General features: G+C 42.0%; 3 protein-coding genes across 7 annotated transcripts in view; 1 reads left to right on the top strand and 2 right to left on the bottom strand.

Moving 5' to 3' along the window:
* LOC131688797 (cytochrome P450 6g1-like) overlaps positions 1-15,450 on the top strand; it is a 37,470-nt gene extending 22,020 nt beyond the window's left edge. The window contains exons 2-6 of one of the 2 annotated variants that reach the window (XM_058973324.1): positions 8,135-8,282; positions 9,016-9,436; positions 14,487-14,593; positions 14,661-14,936; positions 15,000-15,450. In XM_058973324.1, the coding sequence (XP_058829307.1) occupies positions 8,135-8,282; positions 9,016-9,436; positions 14,487-14,593; positions 14,661-14,936; positions 15,000-15,281 (1,234 nt within the window). In that variant the 3' untranslated portion in view covers positions 15,282-15,450. Of the gene's footprint in view, positions 1-8,134; positions 8,283-8,324; positions 8,931-9,015; positions 9,437-14,486; positions 14,594-14,660; positions 14,937-14,999 lie in introns of those variants that run through there. The other variant, XM_058973325.1, reaches the window with a different exon arrangement.
* On the bottom strand, positions 15,332-16,848 carry LOC131688798 (probable methyltransferase-like protein 25). The gene is made up of 2 exons (XM_058973326.1): positions 16,249-16,848; positions 15,332-16,180 (listed from the first exon to the last, which is right to left on the bottom strand). Exons 1-2 carry the CDS (start codon positions 16,846-16,848, stop codon positions 15,332-15,334), a joined length of 1,449 nt encoding a protein of 482 aa, XP_058829309.1.
* Position 16,849: 1 nt separating this feature from the next.
* LOC131688799 (protein LTO1 homolog) lies at positions 16,850-17,695 on the bottom strand. Of its 4 annotated transcripts, none has more exons than XM_058973331.1 (3): positions 17,672-17,695; positions 17,474-17,576; positions 16,850-17,283 (listed from the first exon to the last, which is right to left on the bottom strand). In XM_058973331.1, the coding sequence occupies exons 2-3, from the start codon at positions 17,481-17,483 to the stop codon at positions 16,859-16,861; spliced, it is 435 nt and encodes a 144-aa protein (XP_058829314.1). In that variant the 5' UTR covers positions 17,484-17,576; positions 17,672-17,695; the 3' UTR covers positions 16,850-16,858. The 4 variants fall into 4 exon arrangements, with proteins under 4 accessions (XP_058829314.1, XP_058829311.1, XP_058829313.1 ...); XM_058973328.1 differs by having other exon boundaries at positions 16,850-17,286; positions 17,672-17,692; XM_058973330.1 differs by having other exon boundaries at positions 17,650-17,685.
* Between the last annotated feature and the right edge of the window lie 1,344 nt (positions 17,696-19,039).

Genomic DNA, 19,039 nt, shown 5'->3' with positions numbered 1-19,039 from the left:
CAATACGACGGAGATGCGCATCTAAAGTATAATGATTGGACATGAGCCTAGACATCACACGGATGAAGTCCCGACTTACATCCAATCCTTTGAACCATGCCTTCATTGATACTTTAGGGATAATTGAGTGTAGCCATCGTCCCATATCTCCATTGTCCCAAGATGTTTGCCAACTAGCAAGTGTCCTCTGTCGAGAAGCGCTATAAAATTCATTGTAAGCGATGGGTCTTTCATATATTTCACCATCTAGTGCACCAATCTTGGCTAAATTATCAGCTTTCTCATTGCCCGCAATAGAGCAATGGGCGGGGAGCCACACTAGGGTAAATTTATAACATTTTCTTGTCAGGTTACTCAGAGATTCTCGTATCTTCCCCAAAAAGAATGGATCGTGATTATCAATCCTCTTTGAGCGTAGAGCTGCAATTGTGCTGAGACTATCAGTGAGGATAAAGTAATGGTTCGGGGGTAAAGTATTAATTATTTGCAAACTATAGTGAACTGCTGCTAGTTCCGCTATATAAACAGAGGCGGGTTCTGCAAGTTTGAGAGAAATTGAAAAATTATTGTTGAAAATACCGAAACCAGTGGCCTCACTGATTCGTGACCCATCAGTGTAAAACATTTTAAGGCAGTCTATGTGTTGATATTTACTTGTGAATATTTTAGGGATCTCCCGCGAGCGTAGATGATCCGGAATTCCACGAATCTCTGCTTGCATGGACGTGTCGAAGAATAAAGTGGATTCAGGAATATCTAGTATATTGACGTATGTGGGAACATACCTAGCAGGCGTTATTTCTTGTGACATGTGATTGAAATACACTGTCATGAATCTGGTTTGGGGTTGAAGCTCGACAAGTCTTTCAAAATTTTCAATTACCAGTGGGTTCATAACCTCACATCGAATAAGTAAACGAGAAGAAAGATCCCAGAATCGGTCTTTTAAAGGAAGAACTCCCGCTAGTACTTCAAGACTCATCGTATGGGTCGACTGCATGCAACCTAAGGCAATTCGTAAACAGCGATACTGTATCCGTTCCAGTTTAATAATGTGAGTGTTCGCAGCTGAACGGAAACAGATGCACCCATATTCCATTACTGAAAGTATTGTTGTTTGATACAATCTTATCATGTCACTTGGATGAGAACCCCACCATGATCCAGTTATTGTTCGCAGAAAATTTATCCTTTGTTGGCATTTCGTTATTGGATACCTAATGTGGCCTCCCCATGTGCCTTTAGAATCGAACCAAATTCCAAGGTATTTAAAAGTCAGGACTTGGGCTATCGTTCTACCAACCAACTGAAGCTGAAGCTGAGCTGGATCACGCTTCCTTGAAAAAACAACCAACTCTGTTTTCTCCGTAGAGAAATCGATGCCTAAATTCAAAGCCCAACTTGATAAATTATCCAAACTATCTTGCAGTGGTTGTTGTAAATTTAAGGCTTTTGGTCCTGTAACAGAAACCACGCCATCATCTGCAAGTTGTCTTAGAGTGCATGGGCTGACAATACAATTATCAATATCATTCACGTAAAAATTGTAGAGAAGGGGGCTTAAACAAGAACCTTGTGGGAGGCCCATGTAACTTATTCTGAATGTTGCCAAATCGCCATATGAAAAATGCATGTGCTTTTCTGACAATAAGTTGTATAAATAATTATTTAATATTGGTGAAAGACCACATTGATGTAGTTTCTCTGAGAGAACATCAATGGAAACAGAGTCGAATGCTCCTTTTATGTCTAAGAACACAGACGCCATTTGTTCTTTTTTTGCATAAGCTAGTTGGATTTCTGACGAAAGTAGCGCCAGACAATCATTCGTTCCCTTTCCCCTCCGAAAACCAAACTGGGTATCTGATAGCAAGCCGTTCGCCTCAACCCAATTGTCGAGACGTCGTAGGATAATTTTTTCCAACAATTTCCTGATGCAGGATAACATTGCAATCGGTCGATACGAGTTATGATCGGAGGCTGGTTTTCCCGGTTTTGGAATAGCGATAACTCTCACTTGTCTCCAGTCGTGCGGGACAATGTTCTGCTCAAGAAGCTTATTGAATAAATTCAACAAGCGTCTTTTTGCTAGGTCAGGCAGATTCTTCACCAAGTTGAATTTAATTCTGTCTAGTCCCGGAGCATTATTGTTGCATGAGAGGAGTGCAATTGAGAATTCCATCATTGTCAAAGGCGAATCTATGAAATCGTTACTTGTGGGAGCATCGCGAGTGATTTTCTGCGCAGGAGCAGAATCGGGACAAATTTTCTTGGCAAAATTAAATATCCAACGATTCGAAAAATCTTCGCTTTCATTAGTCACGTTTCGATTCCTCATTCTTCTGGCTGTGTTCCAAAGAGTACTCATTGATGTTTCTCTTGACAAGCCATTAACGAAGTGTCTCCAATAACTAGATTTTTTGGCACGACGTATACTGTCAAATTTGTTTTGCAAAATGAAATAATTTTCAAAGTTCTCACGTATACCCCCTTTCTGTTTCATAATTTCTTTGTAGGCAACTTGTTTAGCTTCATATGCATCAGAGCACTCTTTGTCCCACCAAGGATTAGGGGGCCGTCTATTTATTGTCATTCCAGGATTGCATTTCGTTTGGGCTTGTTCTGCTGCTTCAATAATTAAACCCGCTAGGAATTCATATTCTTCGGTAGGGGGTAGCTCTTCTGTCGAAGCAAGAGAAGTGGAAATTAATGTTTCGTATGTTTTCCAATCAATATTTCGTGTTAAGTCATAAGGAACATTGATTGAATTCGTAAGGCCTAATTCACTGTTAATTGAAACAACGATTGGCAAATGATCGCTACCGTGAGGATCAGGTACAACCTTCCACGTGCAGTCTAACCGAAGTGATGTCGAGCACAGAGATAGATCTAATGCACTTGGACGTGCAGGAGGTCTGGGGATGCGTGTTGTTTCGCCAGTATTTAAAACTGTCATATTAAATTCGTCACAAACATTGTAAATCAAAGAGGATCGATTATCATTGTAGAGGGAACCCCACAATACTCCGTGCGAGTTGAAGTCTCCCAGTATCAGACGCGGAGCAGCCATGGGTTCCACTACCTCAAAAATTTGACGTTGTCCAATTTGAACTTTGGGAGGTATATATATAGAAGCGATAGACATGTCTTTGCCTTTAATGTTCGTTTGGACAGCTACAGCCTCAATGCCCGCAAACAAGGGGATGTTAATTCTATAGAAAGAATAGCACTTTTTAATTCCTAGAAGCACTCCTCCATACGGGGTGTCTCGGTCTAGGCGAATAATGTTGAAATCATTTAAGTTGAAATTAATGTTTGAGGTAAGCCATGTTTCACATAGAGCAAAAGCATTGCATTTTAAATTATGCAGTAAAATTTTTAAGGAATCAATTTTAGGTATGATACTTCTGCAATTCCACTGTAAAACAGTGATGGAATCTTTCATTGGAGGAGGTGAATTACCCATTGAAAGATACAATCGCTGCAAGGATGGGCCATTGAGCAATCAGCTGCTCTAAAAATGTTCTAATTGTTGGGAGGAAAGCTGAAAGTATACTCTTTAGTGGTTCAGAAATATTGAATGCTTTAAAAATCCAATCAACAATTTCAGAAAATTTCAATAATCCTACCCCCGGCTGAGGCTCAGAGGAAGTCGAAATTTTATTATTTCCAGTAATGGTGTTCTGTTTGGATTGTACGTTCCCAAAACCGGGCGGAATTGATTTCGGTTTTGAATCGGAATTTTTCGGTTTTGGGCGCAGTTTATCTATTGGTGGAGAAATTTTAAGGCCCTTGCTTGGCAGCTTGGGAAAAGAAGACTGTTTTCTTTTTCTGGAATTTCCGGGTAAAACAAATGATGTACCTTCGCACGCTCCGTCAGAGTCAGACTGTTCCGAAAATAGAGATGTGTAAGTGTTTTCTAAGAAGATGGGTTTAGGGGTAGCATTTTTCAACATTTCTGCATAGGAGCGCTTAGACCTCTCCTTCAAGGATCGTTTAATTTTATCCTCACGCAATTTATAAATGGGGCATGCAGGGACCTCATGTGAGTTTTCTCCGCACATTAAACATTTTTCTGAATTTTCATTACATGTATCCTCTTGATGAGAACCCCCACATTTGCCACACCGTGCCTTATTGGAACAGTAAGTGGCTGTGTGGCCAAGCTGTTTGCAATTAAGGCAATTCATTACACGAGGGATAAAAAGGCGAACAGGGAGACGAATCTTATCGATAATGACATAGTTGGGCAGCGCAGACCCAGCGAAAGTCACTCGAAATGAGTCAGACAGTCGATAAACTTTTTTATCTCCTTCGTGTGATACTGAATGCAATTGCTTGCATTCAAGTATTTTTACGTCTTTAAGTATGGTGTCTTTGAAACGACCAACCCCATGCTTAACTAAGTCATCAACAGTCAAACTCGATTCTGTGATGACCCCATCAATTTCAATTTCCTTTGAAGGAATATACGCTCTATACTCACGCGTAAAAAGCTCGCAAGAAGCAATTGCATTGGCTTGTTTGAAACTACCAACGACAATGCGTATTTTATCTTTATTGACTTTGACGATCTCTTTTACATCCGAGAATCGCGAAGTCAAATCTTTAGAAATTTGAATAATATTTAGCGCCTTTACTTTACGCCTAATAAATACAATCCATGGTCCCGTTGACGACTCTGGGTAAATTTTAATTCTAGTCGGATTTACATTTTCAGCATAAGGCTTAGGGGGAGGGTCTGTTACTCGTTCTCCCATCTCTTCATCCATTTTACCTAGCAAGAAAAACTATCACAAAAAGGAATGAAAAATATACCTGTTATACCTGTAGAACACACCTCATGTGTTACGTTGTAAACTCGGTGCCCGTTGTTTGACAATGTGACACCTGCTGTTCTTCTTCGTCGCGTTGCTTCTTCAGTAGAGAAATAGTCCTACCTGCAACACTTCAAAACTCTCTCCGATTAAGCTGCTCGTCGGTATCACCACCACAAGCGCGCTCTCTCCGTTTCCACCACCTCGGTAGACAAATGTGGCTACCTGTGGCTTGCTGCGAAAATCCCACTGTCGATGCGGCACTTTTCAGTGCCACTTGTTTTCCTTATTCGTCGTACCACTTCTGCGGTAGACAAATAGAGCAAATGGGTCTACCTGTGACGCTTCCCTCTCGTCGATTAGAATTGCCCGACGACACCAATACACTATATTTTTTTCTGTGTGTACAGGCACGATCACTGTCGATCTCTGCCACCGCGGTAGGCAAATTCGTCTACCCGCGGTTTGCTGTCAAAACACCACTTGTCGAGGATGCCGTTGACCACGCCTCCGACGTATCAACTGTCGACTCACACTTAACAAACTGGTCTCTCTCTCTCTCTCTCTCTCTCTCCCACAATAACGCATACAGCGTCTCGCACTCCGTCACTCTCTCGAGAACAAATCTTTCCACCTGGAGGCACAACCGTCTCGGTCGGTTGATGACAAACATATATGATTCCCAAATTATGGTAGGTATCAAAAGGGTATCAAAAGGTCCTGAATGGCGATGACGCTTGGCTGCTCTATTTAAGTCACTCACTGATTTTTAATTAAAACACGTCTTACGCACTCGCTCGCCTGTATGAAATTCACCAACGGTGACTAATCCATGGCGGTTCTTGCCCTGTTTCCGAGTGTTCGACCTTGATAGGCCTACTGACGATCCCCTTTCCAATCGGGCCTTTTCAGCAGCAAGTCCCACCGGTGTGGTTTTGTGTATTTGGTATGTACGGTGTACTTGTTTTGAATATGTTTTGAGTATAAATTAAGCACCTTGAATGTTCTTTTGATTCATTGTAAATAGCGTCAAAAAATGCAGTTTGATTCCTGTAACGTTCGGTTACAAAATTCATTGTACTTTAATTACTGAAATGATTTTAAGATTTTAAGCGCCTTTGTACTTTAAATACGCAAAATATTTTAATTACCGTGAGGATGTACTTTAAATATTCTAAGTACGTACACATTGACATTAATTACATTAAGTACATTATTAAGTACAACAGAAGTATTTTAAATACTTTCATTATTGACTTTTAGAAATTCCTCCAGTTTATCAAAATACCAACGTATTTTGAATATAATTATTCAAAATACGTTGGTATTTTCAATACGACGCACTGAAACCTGCTAATGCTTGCCCCTCGCAGAAATGCCTTGCGGTAACTTATCGCTTGGCAATATCCGATTGGAGTTCGGAGCTAAATGGCTCGAGTACGCAGAGGATTTATATAGCGAAATATAGATGGAGAGGATGACGGAAAGCAAGAGGTATGTCGGGAATTTACTGGATGAAAAGTCAAGCCGTTTCATGGATCAAGCGAGGTTCCGAGATGACTTCAGAAAACTCGTGAACAAAAGGCTTCGTGATCACCAATATCAACGGTGTCTTCGTGTGCAGCTGTTACGCACCTACAAGGTGGAATAGTTTATCCTAATGTTGAAAAAGTTAACCGAGCAGTTTACCGGTCGAAAGACGGCGGTGACTTCAATGCCCGGGCAGTAAAGTTGACAGTGGAGTAACCTACACAAGAGGATGTATCCTGCAGGAAGCTCTAGTGAAGTTAGACATACGATTGTAGTGGAAAATCTCTTCGCTGAGGCACTTCGGCCGCACAGCGAGACCGAGAACGTTTATGCGGCTGATCTAACAAGAAGGATTGTGATGCCATAATGCCGCGAAAACTGGAGCCACGCAATAGGCGGCGTCCAGCTCCCGGTGCGGATGGAATACCAAACGTGGCGCTGAAAGCTGTGCTATATCCGGAAATGTTCAGGATGGTGCTGTTGAAGTACTTAGATGATAGTAGCTTCTCCGAAATGTGGGAGGTACACAAGCTGCTTATGCTGCTAAAACCAGGAAAGTTACCGAACGATCCCGCCTGGTATAGGCCCATATGTCTACTGGATACACTCAGAAAACTCGGTAAGCTAATCGACGACCACTATGCCTGCATAAGGTCAATGAAGGTCACGAGCGGGTTAGTGAGGATCATGCCAAACGCCGGCGGTTCGAGAAGTAGAACGTAACGTCTACTAGCTAGTGTTTCGTCATCGATACTGTGATATGGTGTTCCGGCCTGAGCTGCAGCGCTGAAAACCAAACGTAATCGCGAAAATCTGTACTGCATGTTCCGGTTGATGGCCGTAGGAGTTGCGAGCGCGCACAGAACAATATCATTGGAGGCAGTAAGCGATATCGCCGGGAGAGTACCGGTCGCCATGATCCATCCTGAATCGCCGGACCGACCACCGCACCCTACCGGTTGACCCGACAGAAATATAGCGAAAACAGAATAAGAATCGGTGTCGTGAGAACTTCTTCCGCCGGGGAACTCTCCGTCGGCGTAAGCAAGATTCACCGGCGGGAACTAGATTGTGTAGATCGCGAAGAGATATTACCAGTTGCGGGGTGTCGGGGCAACAGCGAGCCGAACGCCTTGCTCTACCGGAATCACAGGAACGACCTCAAAGCATGGCTGGATGGCTTGGTTTCGGGAGAACTTCTCTCACCGGGGAATTCTTCATCGGAGTAAGCTAGGTCCATCGTCGAGTAGTTTGCGAAGTTGAGCTAAATGGCACAAGAAGAGAGCCAGACGGCCTAAAGGAGTTGCGGTAATAAATTGCTCCGGATAGAGAGCCAAAGGCGGTGCTGAATGGCACAAGGGAACCATACAGAAACTAGCACGTTGTTCCCTACTAAATTACTAAGTAGTTGGATTAGAGTGTGTGCTATGCATATAGTAAAAATCCAGGTTCCGTGTAGGAGTAATTGTTTTAGCTGGCCGGGTGGCTGCCCCAGCCAGTTTCCTGAGTTGTTAGGTTTTGTATATTTTGTCAAACTAGTTATTAAATTTGCGTTTCAACTTCGTCTCATAACAATCCGACACTAACTTAGTGACAGGACTAAGCTAGCGTCGGACTGACGCTCCAAAAAATGGAGATTCAATTAGTGTTACTGAGCAAACCTCTAGTAAAGCGTGATGTCCCCTTGCGCACGGGCCTGAATCCCACAATTAATGAACTTTAGTTAAAGAAAACACAAACCTTATGTTTCCTAAACCAATATGACGATCTATTTTTTCCTATTTTAGACATATGAGCACTGATCACAGAAGCGATCCCATCGGGTACTACAATCTACTCATGATCAAAAATCCCCACTGGAAGCAGCTACGTACTTTCCTGACACCTTCATTGAGCTTGAATAAGATCAAACGAATGTACGACCTTGTCGATCAGGTAAATGTTGGCTTCAAAATGCATCGATTTCACTATAAACATAACACACTCAAACCGCATTCGACCGAATTGAGATAAGAAACAGCTGGAAGGGTTCTCGATTACGATTAGTGTTATCAATTTGCTGTTGTCACAGCTTTTCAGTGACAATTAAATATAGAGTATCTACTACCAAGGTGCAATTCTGTGATATACACGATTCAAATGATAATAGTATTATTAATAGTGTTCCTAGTGTACCATGGATGGAAGCGACATAACTTTTGGAACGAGCACGGTGTTTGCTACATTCTGGAAATTCCGCTCGTTGGTAACTTCGGTTTGGTGGCCCTGCAGATGAGATCAATGTTCGAATATATAGAGCAAATTTATAACCACAAGCGATCCAGCGAAGCTAGTTTTTTCGGAGTAAATATATTTTTTCGGAAAGCTTTAATTATTCGGAATCCAGTTCTAATTAAAAAACTGCTGATGGAAGATTCTGCCTACTTCCTAAACAGACAAATGTGTACAGACCGAAACAACGATTGCATCGGCTATTACAATCTAATGATGATTAAAGAGCCTTTATGGAAAGACTTAAGATCCTACTTATCACCGCAAGTAACCACGTGGAAATTAAGACAAATGCTGCCTTTAATCAATCAGGTTGCGTTCTCGTTATTCTCTTCAAACCCCATGAAAACTCCTTTTCTCGATTTAAAATACAAATTTCATTTTCGTTCATTCACAGATTGGCAAAGACATGCTTGACCACCTCGCCGGGCTTCCAGAGAAGCAACCACTTACACGAGAGACTGAGTTCAAAGAACTGTGCGCCCGCTTCACAACCGACGTCATAGCGAGTACATTCTTCGGCATTCAGTCCAAGTGTCTCAGCGACGAGGAGTCCGAGTTCCGGTACTACGGCAAAAAGATCTTCGAGTACGGACCAAAACGGGGCATCACTATGGCTTCATTTTTCTTCATGTCCGAACTGGTACCGTATTTGAAGTTTAAATTGTTTCCACGGGATACGGAACACTTCCTCCGGACAATTATCCGACAGGAGATTGAGCGTCGGGAGGCGAGCGGAGAAAAGCGAGGCGATTTCATAGATTCGATGATTAGTCTGAAGAATGACGGTGCCACTATCGGAGCGAAGGAAAAAATTCGTGAGTTAGTAGTGTAAAGCAAATCATTATATTTCATTTTTTACATTTTAACGACATTCAATTAGCTAGAGATTAGGGAAAGTTATGAAAATTTAGAGCCATAGTACCGGAAAACTAGAAGTGGTAGGATCATTAGAACAGACTTAATACCTTACGGACATAACTTTTGTCTTCTGTTGATGGGGGGTCGAGCTTAGGCAACATAACTACGATTCATTCAAGTCAACCAACATGCCTCCTAGTAAAGACAGACTTCTCTTTCTTTACCGTGAGAATCGACATGTAAAATGTAAAAAAGAAAATGTGACTACATAGTCAAAATAAAAAAGAAAGAGAAACTGATGGGAATCCATCGGCAGCGACGGGTAGCCGCTGTAGACACAGCCACCACCTTACACAATGTAGCAAACCCACTACGACTGTAAGCACAATGGCAAGAGTCCGTTTATCTGGAATTTTCATTCAAAGTGAATTTTGACAGGTGGCTTTTACGACGTAATGATATGTTTGCCGAGATATCACCTTTTCTCGAGACAGTTTCCCGCCACCATAACCAGTGCAAAATGCAAAATTAACTGGACGTCTGTTCAATACCGTGGTTCGTCACTTTCTAACCTTCTCACTGCGATGGCCGCCTTCCACCCGACTAAAACAAAACACAGACATAGCTGTAACCGCCGATGAGCAGCATAACCACACGCATTTTGCAAAAGGAGAGCGGAGACCTACCTAAGCCCTATTTTATTTATTTACAATTATACAACAAACATTACTACACCTATCTGGACTAACCAAATAGTTCACAAATAAAAATTTAAACAAAATTTTACGCAAAATGTGAACGATCATATGGAACAGTGGTGAGCATTATGTTGCAAAACAAATACACTCTACGGAGTGTATACACAAAATCACATATATTTTCAGCCAGTGCTAAATTATTACCCTGGCGGGTGGCAAGCTGCGCCTCCTCGTGCACATCCCAGAAGAGAAATAACCCAGTCAAAAAGGGCAAGGGCAAGTTGCTGGCTAACGGGGGCTATTTGCCAACTCGGATGCGCTAATTGCCCTTCAATTTGCCAGCAAATTGCTGGCAATTAGGGGGCTTATTCAAATGCAACATTTGGGCGATTTGCCGCCGTCATTTTTTTACCGCCCAACCCGCCCTTAAATCGCCCACGGAACGCGCCATTTAATCGCCCTCAATTGCCCAATATGAAAATACAAATAATACTTATTTTCGGATTCATTATCTACTCACATAAACTTATGAGTACACTAGGTAATCATCACCAAACTATAGGAAGAATCAATGGTGAAATCGGTATTGCACACCAAAACTTACCACAATCTGACCTTCATTAAGGCTTTAGGTCAGAGATCTTGTTTCACTATACTTACACACGATTCCACAATTTCCCACATTCCTTGGCTAAATGAAGTACACCAGACAAATAAAATACAAACACGCCAATCGTTTAAAAAAAAACAATTTTAAGCTTAAACCAAACATGAACCGCCATGTTTGAAAAACGCACAAAACAACCAAGTCCATTTCAGCCGCCTGAAAATTTGTCTAAAAAAATTGCCTTTTAATCGCATTCGCAAATTGCACTTGTTCCCACGGGCAGTTCGCATAGGCGAGTTGAGTTAAACGTCAAACTGTTTGAATCGTTTAAATCGCCTGATCATATTCGTCCGCATTTTTTTTGACCGGGTAGAATACATCGGCACATACATCCGAGAAATAGCTCGCCTCCACAGAACCCGGAACAGACCGTGGTACACGAAATGTCCGAACAGGTTCGAACATTAACACCAACTTACCCAGGTCGCTGCGAACAGTTGGATGTTGTTGGCTTGAATCAAAACTTGTCGAAAGTAAACAAAGTTCATTCCGTAGCGTCAAACTCGCGCCCAGGTGTCGAAATAATTAGAGTTCAACGGGGTGCTGGAGCATTGCCAGACAACTTTTATTTTCCAGATTAAATTTTAGGAAACTTCCCAGTTAAGCTCAGTCGGAATGCAAAATCGGTTGTGTTACTGGAGCCGGAATGCGAATTAGAGCCAGCCAGAAATCAAGCTCATTAGCGGCTGAACTTTACTGGGTTCCGATAACCATCCAATAGCCTTCAGGAACCGCTGTATTAGGTGTATCAGTACGATTCGGTTTAGCCGCATAATAGAGACCTATAAGAACCGAGGCGGCCCAAAGCCGCTAAGAATCCGCCGGACGAGGTGGCCGTCGACCCGCCTTCGGAAGCAAGTGAACCTGTGATCCACTCGTTTGCCCGGCTTACTCAAACATGGGCGCTATCCCTATTTTAAGGCGTACCACTTTGGGTGATGGAATCAAAATAAAATTGCTAACGCTAGCAAAATGTAAACACAAATGAACACTCCGGATGAACCTATCGTCAACTGACATTTTGACGACTTTTGATTCGAGCCAATAATAGGGACCCCTGATGCCCTCATCCCGAAGTTGTTCAGGCCAAATTTCTAGAGTTGATGAACCAACGATTCCCGAACCGCGTCCGGAATAACACTGACGCTTCTAAGGTGCAAGAATAAGTTGGAGTGGGGATCTGCGGAATAGGAGCGGGTCTGGTCTACCGCCTCCCCACAAGCTGCTCCGTTTTCTCGGCAGAAGCTGCTGCCATCAGTCTCGCGATTGAAAGGAGACCAGAGGGAATATCGACTATCATTCTGACGTACTCTATGACGGTCATATCCCATAAGTTATATAGCACTCTTGAAGTCCCTCTTAAAACCTAGATTGCACTTGTACTGTGCTATAAAACTTAAATTGTTACTTGGGTATCCCGCTTGGAAACGGGAACGTCATGCCACCCTTACATACAGGCTATAGAGGACACATGCGATCCGTTGTCTACGATATGCTGAGTAACCGGTCACTGCGGGATTAGAGGAAAATAGGAAGCCGACTCATTGACAGCTCGTGGGAGACAGACCGAAGATTGCTGACCAAATTGGTATTTTCTCCCACTTCAAATCAGAAACCATGACTCACTTTATTACTAGCAGGAAGAGCCAACCCGGCCACATCCAAAAATCAAGGAAGGACCGGAACAATGGATCGATCGGAGTAACAGACTCACCGTGGTAGATTGTCAAAATTTTCGAAACCTCCATCAACTACCGTCTTCAATCCGAGATATTCTGGCCAACGACCTGACAAGTGAGGAGACAATTATGTCATTGTCGAGAGATGCCGAGCTGCTCGAGATATTATAGGTACCCCACCGGATTGTTCGCCTCACCCGCTCTGGAGTTGTACTCTAAAATCCAAAGCACTCCAGCGACCCTCAACGAACAACCTATTAGTAAACCTTTAGAATATCGCCAATAAAGTCTACAATGGAATGTAATATAATAGATGTAACATTTTATTATCTTCTCGGGCGAAGAACCAAGTAGGTTAATCCTCGTAATAAACAAACAACCAATAATCCTGTAAATCACACTTTCTGTTCACTTACAAAGGAGATCCGATAAGGAGGTTCGATGACAAACAAGCATTCAAATAATCCGTAGCCAAGTTCAACGACTGCCAATATTTAGCACAGAAGAAATTCCCAGTAGTAGACACGAAATTGCTACGTAGCCCGAAATTCAGACATAGACATAGCTGAACCGTAAATTCCAGACCATTGATAATCAGCCTCCAAGTGACCAAATTAGATGTCATACAATTTGACGCCTCTCCAGCTCAAGCATGCCTGGTACAATCAACCAAGGACGTTTGCAGCTGAAATAATCAAAAAAGAGGTGCCGATTCGGTGTCATCGGGTATCGAATCAGACCGGCAATTGCAGCATCCACTGGCAGCTGTTGGCTTTCCCCTTCACAAATGGTGTTCCAATTCGTTGGAGTTCTTGCAACACTTGCCACCCAATAACGTGAGACTAAAGTGCCGTGGAAGCAATGCACAGTGAATAAGGTCATCAAAAACTAGGTCTGCTTTGGGATCCTAACGCAGGTATTCCTCGCCAGCCAGCGACAAAAGACTTGACCAAGCAGTTGATCTACGCCTAAGTCGCCAAATTCTACATATCGGTTGCCCTGTACTTATAACGATCGTCCAATCTACAAGCGCAACGTCGGTGGGAATTCTAGGCTGCCTAGGACGCCCGCTCGATGAATATTTCAACAGTCGTAATAACTCTAAACTTAATTGTCATACCTAAACCAAATCCAAGTTCTTAAATGAATGACAAACACAACGTGATGGCCTATGAGTGGCGTGGCACAGGTTCTCTGATACACCGGTCGTGACATACCTGTGTGTACTCGCGAATCATATTGGCCGACGTAGTCATTTTTTTTCGAGAGCTCCGCGAAAACAACCTTGAAATTGCCAAAATCCTAGCCTCGAGCAGGATCCTTGTAGAATTTAAACCCCGGAATTTGTTTGAAACGCGATTTCGCTCGGATTTTAGACACGGGCCAAGACACTCCCATCGAGTTTCGCCAACACATAGCTATTACTGGCCTGGTTACTGGGCACAGTTTATTGTTTGAGGATTTAGTTGTTAACTTATTCGGTAATATTTGTAGCCTTCTCGGGGAAGAATTCGTCGCAAAGTACAACGGTTATCATTCATTTTACTCGTCAAATCATAGTCAGACATTTTGGAATCATTGTCCGAATGACCTTCAACGACAGTTGTCGATACACATTTCTACTCCGACACTAAGATTGCACTTTATGGGCAATTGTGAATGTTGTCGGAATCATTTCATTGTGATATCACGAGCGCAATTTATTTTTCTTATGGTTAATCGTTGTTCAAAACTATCGCCCGTCGTTCCTAGTATAGCTATTCGCCCGCTGAAAGCATTCAGCTCTTAGCATAAATTTTCTTGTCGGTAGCTCCGCTCAGTTCCTCGATTTGTTAATACCCAAGACATCTGTTGAAATCCCGTGGTTTAAAATAACAACGTCCTGGTAAAATTTCAGTCCAATAATAAAAAACACACAGAGATATATTATTAATAACTAATGAAGACTCTTTTCCTTAAACAGCTTTGAAGGATGACATACTGGTAGCTCAAGCTGCTACTTTCTACATGGCCAGTTTCGAAACGACCTCCTCGGTACTGTCATTTACGCTGTACGAATTGACCAAGAATGTACGTATATTTTTGAAATGCTCTATCTATTCGTTTAAAGTAAAAAAAACTTTTATCATCTTCATAGCCAAAGGTTCAGCATCGACTACGAGAAGAAATACGCCTCTGCATACAGCAACATGGCCCGGATCTTCCCTATGAATGCCTGATGAATGAAATGCCCTACCTTGGAATGGTGATTTCGGAAGCTGCTCGGCTCTATCCAGTGCTACCGTTTCTGGAGCGTCAGTGTACCCTGCCGGAAGGCAGCACCGGTTACAAACTTGAGCCCTTCCACGACTTTGTAATACCGAATAAAATGCCGGTGCTGGTTCCTATCTACGCTATTCATCGCGATCCAAAGGTTAGGCTGCATTCGTTTAATAGCTAACAGCAGAGTAAAACGTACTATTCCGCATATTTTCAGTTCTTTCCTGATCCACTACTTTTTAATCCGGAACGTTTTGCGAAAGAGAACCTGGACAATATTCTCCCGTGTACTTATATGCCGTTCGGTGTCGGTCCCAGGACGTGCTTGGGTTCACATTTCGGAACGCTGCAGGTAAAGGTTGCCATCGTGCGGATACTTGCGCAATACCAAATAGCTCGATCGGAATCAACGCCGGAGAAATTGACCTACAAGAAAAATGCCTTTACATTGCATTCAAACGAAGGGTTGTTTGCTGATTTAGTAATTGATAAGTTGTAGCATTCGGATTAGAAATTAGCAGTGAACGTTATTTAAATCGAGCTATTTTTTCATTTAAATGCTAAAATTGAATAACAGCGTGGTGAAACGACTGGGTCAAATAATTTCACCAAAAAACTGTTATCATAACCACGTTCTTTCAAATAAAGAAGACGATCTAACAACACAAGACCCTCAACGACGGGTGCGTAGGTCATTCGATAAAGATAAAATACTTTTAGCTGTTTCAGTTCCACCTCAAACTTTTCTTCCATGTCAGTCAGATATTCATCGGAAATCGGTGAATCGTCGATTTGCAGCCGCTTGAGCGATTTTCTGGTGTAATCTAAAAAATCCTTACACTTCATCTTTCCTACTTGACTGTCCTCGTCCGCTTTGAGCTCCCGTAGAACAAGCTGTAACATTGCACGATAACCAAGTTTATCGCTGGGATCTTCCTGGTTCACTGCCGAGCGCTCCAAAGATTCTCCTGCCATGTTACGAACGTTTCTCGCAAGGAAGAAACCTTTATCACGAAGACAATCACTCATCGGAAAGCCGAAACCTGGATTATCCTTTATTTTGTCCTGATTGTAATATCTATCGTGTACAAATTCTTCCACCAGCAAATGATAACAACAGCCAACATTACACAAGGCATTAATATGCCGGTTTTGGTGAAATAACCTAAGGCAGTTGGGTCCCAGATTGCCACACGTGTGCAGGCCAGCTAGACAAAAGTGACTGGAGCTCGAATCGGGGAATTGGCCATTAACCAGTTCTATTAGATCTGTTTCAAAATCAATTAACTTAGTTGTCGTTTTGTAGTTGAGCTCCACTCGGTTCGTATCTTGAAGCATTGTGGTAAAGTAATCATCATTGTTCAGGTTCGATCTTTTCACCGCTCCTCGGACTTTTTTCTGAAAACATATTACAATTCAGTCAGGTTCAAAAATATTCACATAGCAAACTAAAAGAAACAACTTACCTTCAACCGATCCCGCCGCTGTTCTGCGCTAGCCGTGTGCCCCTCATTAGAATCAACTCCTAATACCTTAATCCCATGTTCCAGAGCTACACGAGACGATAGATATCCCTTGCCATCGCCAGCATCAACTACAGCGACTTGATCCAAACTTGGCAAACTGTTCTTACTCGCCACGACTGCACAGAGTGAGGCCACCACAGCAGAAGCAATTTCCACTTCGTGACACTTTTTGGTACTCATCAGTTCTGGCATTCTAAGACGAGTCTGCTTCAAGCATGCATTGAAAGCAAATTTAAGATCGTCCAAAGCCATACAAGCACCGGGAAGAGCATCCAAGCGGTAGCGCTTCATAATTTGAATATGCTTTGTAATCGCAGGGAATCCACAAGCCTTCAAATAGTCGCCATTAAATTGATTCCAGAAAATTTGTTTAGCTTTAATCAAATCATCGCTAGTATTAAGCTCGTTCCTAATGTCCAAGGGAATGAACGTGTTCCAATGATCTTTTGTCAGGTAATCAACCATGTGGCAGTTCAGGAAATCCATCCGGGGCTTCAAGAACTCGGCTAATACTTCTAAGTGGTTTCGAATCAGTTCCATCCTAACCGGTCTAAAACGAAAGCTCATTCGTTCGTGAATATTTCGCCGAAATCTTCAGCAATGTGCACAATTTCTTATACTTATTTCTCAGCTTCAGCAATTTTTCTAAAATGTCGATTTCTAAATCATTAACCTTTGGGAACGCTTCGATTTCTTTTTTCAGCTCTTGCAGTAGAGCAGTTGCTTTCGAACTTGACCCCTCTGCACTGCTTTCCCGAGCGCAAAGTACGCCGTAATAGAATCCCAACTCGGCACCGATTTCCGCGCCCCGATGATATCCGAAATGATAAGCTTCTACGTTTCCCTCCTGCGATCCAACCTGCAGTCCTTCCTGATAGCTGCGCTCAGTCAGCCGTTCCTCTACTAGCAGCAAATCTTCGAACACATCGTTTATATCGACTTCTGTTTCTTGTTGCAACGGTTTGGATTTTGATTCTGCTGGAAAAGGTTTTCAAAATTGGAAATTTTATTCAATATATTTACGTTTAATGTTACCGCGCGACGGTTTCTTTTTTTTATTAAAACAAGTTGTTTGACCTAAATTCAACAGATGTTATATACAGATGTTATGATACAGTATGATTCATAAATTAGAAATTACAAATCGTAAAGAACGTTATCTCACCTTCTGACATGACAGCAATCAACACGTGGAACAGCTTGGTTTTGATGGTTTCTGCAGAAACATTAGTGCAAGTTCAAATATATCTAGGATCAACCAAATAATACTAAAAGAAATTATTGCAGATTTATAATAAATTGTATTCAACACCCTCAATAAAAATAATATTCATCAATCACCAAAATAATGTTCAATAATTACGTGCATCGAGCAGAAACAAAACAACCATCTGACTTTGTATCTGACATTATGAAAACTGTTATATTCACGGCGGGATGTACAAAAAGCAGAGCTGCCTGCTTGTCTTAATTTGAATAACCGTTTATATTTGTGAAAAGGGCAGATAAACAAAATCAAGCTTGATTTATGAAAACAGCGAAATTCGCATTTGCCGCAAGCAGAGAAAACGGCGATGACATTCTCAAGGTTTTGTTTCAAATGTTATTTGAAAAACCATACCAAATATTTAGCAAAAATGGTCACCGAAGTGACTTTTCACTGAATCGGACGAACATTCGAGATCATGACATTTTTTGGTTTCGTTATTTTTGGTATCTTTGTTGCACTTACGTTGTTTCAGTTTCGTCGATTTTGGCGACCAAGCTTATCATTTCCCAGAAAGCCATTTCCCAGAATTCCCTTCCCCAAAATGTACCATTCCCCAGAAAGACATTTCCCAGAATGTACCAATTCCTAGAAAACCATTATCCAGAATGTCCCATTCCCCAGAATGCTCCATTCCCCAGAAAAGTTAATGTTTTTATTCATTATTTGTGGTTAAGCCAAAGGGTTGCGCATACCTAATTTAAGGAACTTAAGCGGTGTTAAGCTGCTGAGGATGTGCCATCGAAAGCAAACCTGTTATCCTCTCGGATAACCGGTTTACTCGAACATAGGACTTGGTTCCATCTTTGGAGCTTTGGTTGAATCCATATTAAAATCGAAATGAATGCATATTTTTACAAATGGTTTCGTGAGTTTTAGAGCTTTTCTTTTGTATTGGGAATGTTTCGTAAGCAAATGTACGATCCACCCGATTGCTCGGTTTACTCAAACAGGTTGCACTAAATACATTCGAAAGTATTTTCATACTTTACGCCAAATGATACTTATATCACAGAGTTACAGACATAATACTCGACAACAATTATTCGTCAATGTTAGCGGTCATTTTGAATTGAATATATTTTTAGTTGAGACTGTTATCGCATTTGCGATTATGGCGCCACTGACATATGCGCAAGTATACGGGGGATATACCAATTGTTCCTGGGCCTGAGGGTTAACTAATTTGTAAATGAGTGGTTGGAACCGTGTAGAAAAGGTGTAGCTAGTGTTTTGGCCGAATTGGTGCAACAATATTTGAGCGAGGAGCCGCCGCTTTCGACGGCTTATCCTTACCAGATTAACATCATGCATCAGTTCCTTGACTTAGGTAATGTACAAAGTTTTGGTTTCGCCACATAACCTTACTTACATAACACTGTTTCATTCTCTTGGATCCTATGAAGGGAGCTTTCTATGGTTGTTGCCAAATGGCACTGAAAAAACACCTGTACTGAATTTTGA

This window comes from Topomyia yanbarensis, chromosome 3 (genome assembly GCF_030247195.1).
Source record: "Topomyia yanbarensis strain Yona2022 chromosome 3, ASM3024719v1, whole genome shotgun sequence".
Lineage (NCBI taxonomy): Eukaryota > Metazoa > Arthropoda > Insecta > Diptera > Culicidae > Topomyia > Topomyia yanbarensis.
Note: the sequence above shows the minus strand (reverse complement) of the source record. Positions and strands in the feature narration are given on the sequence as shown.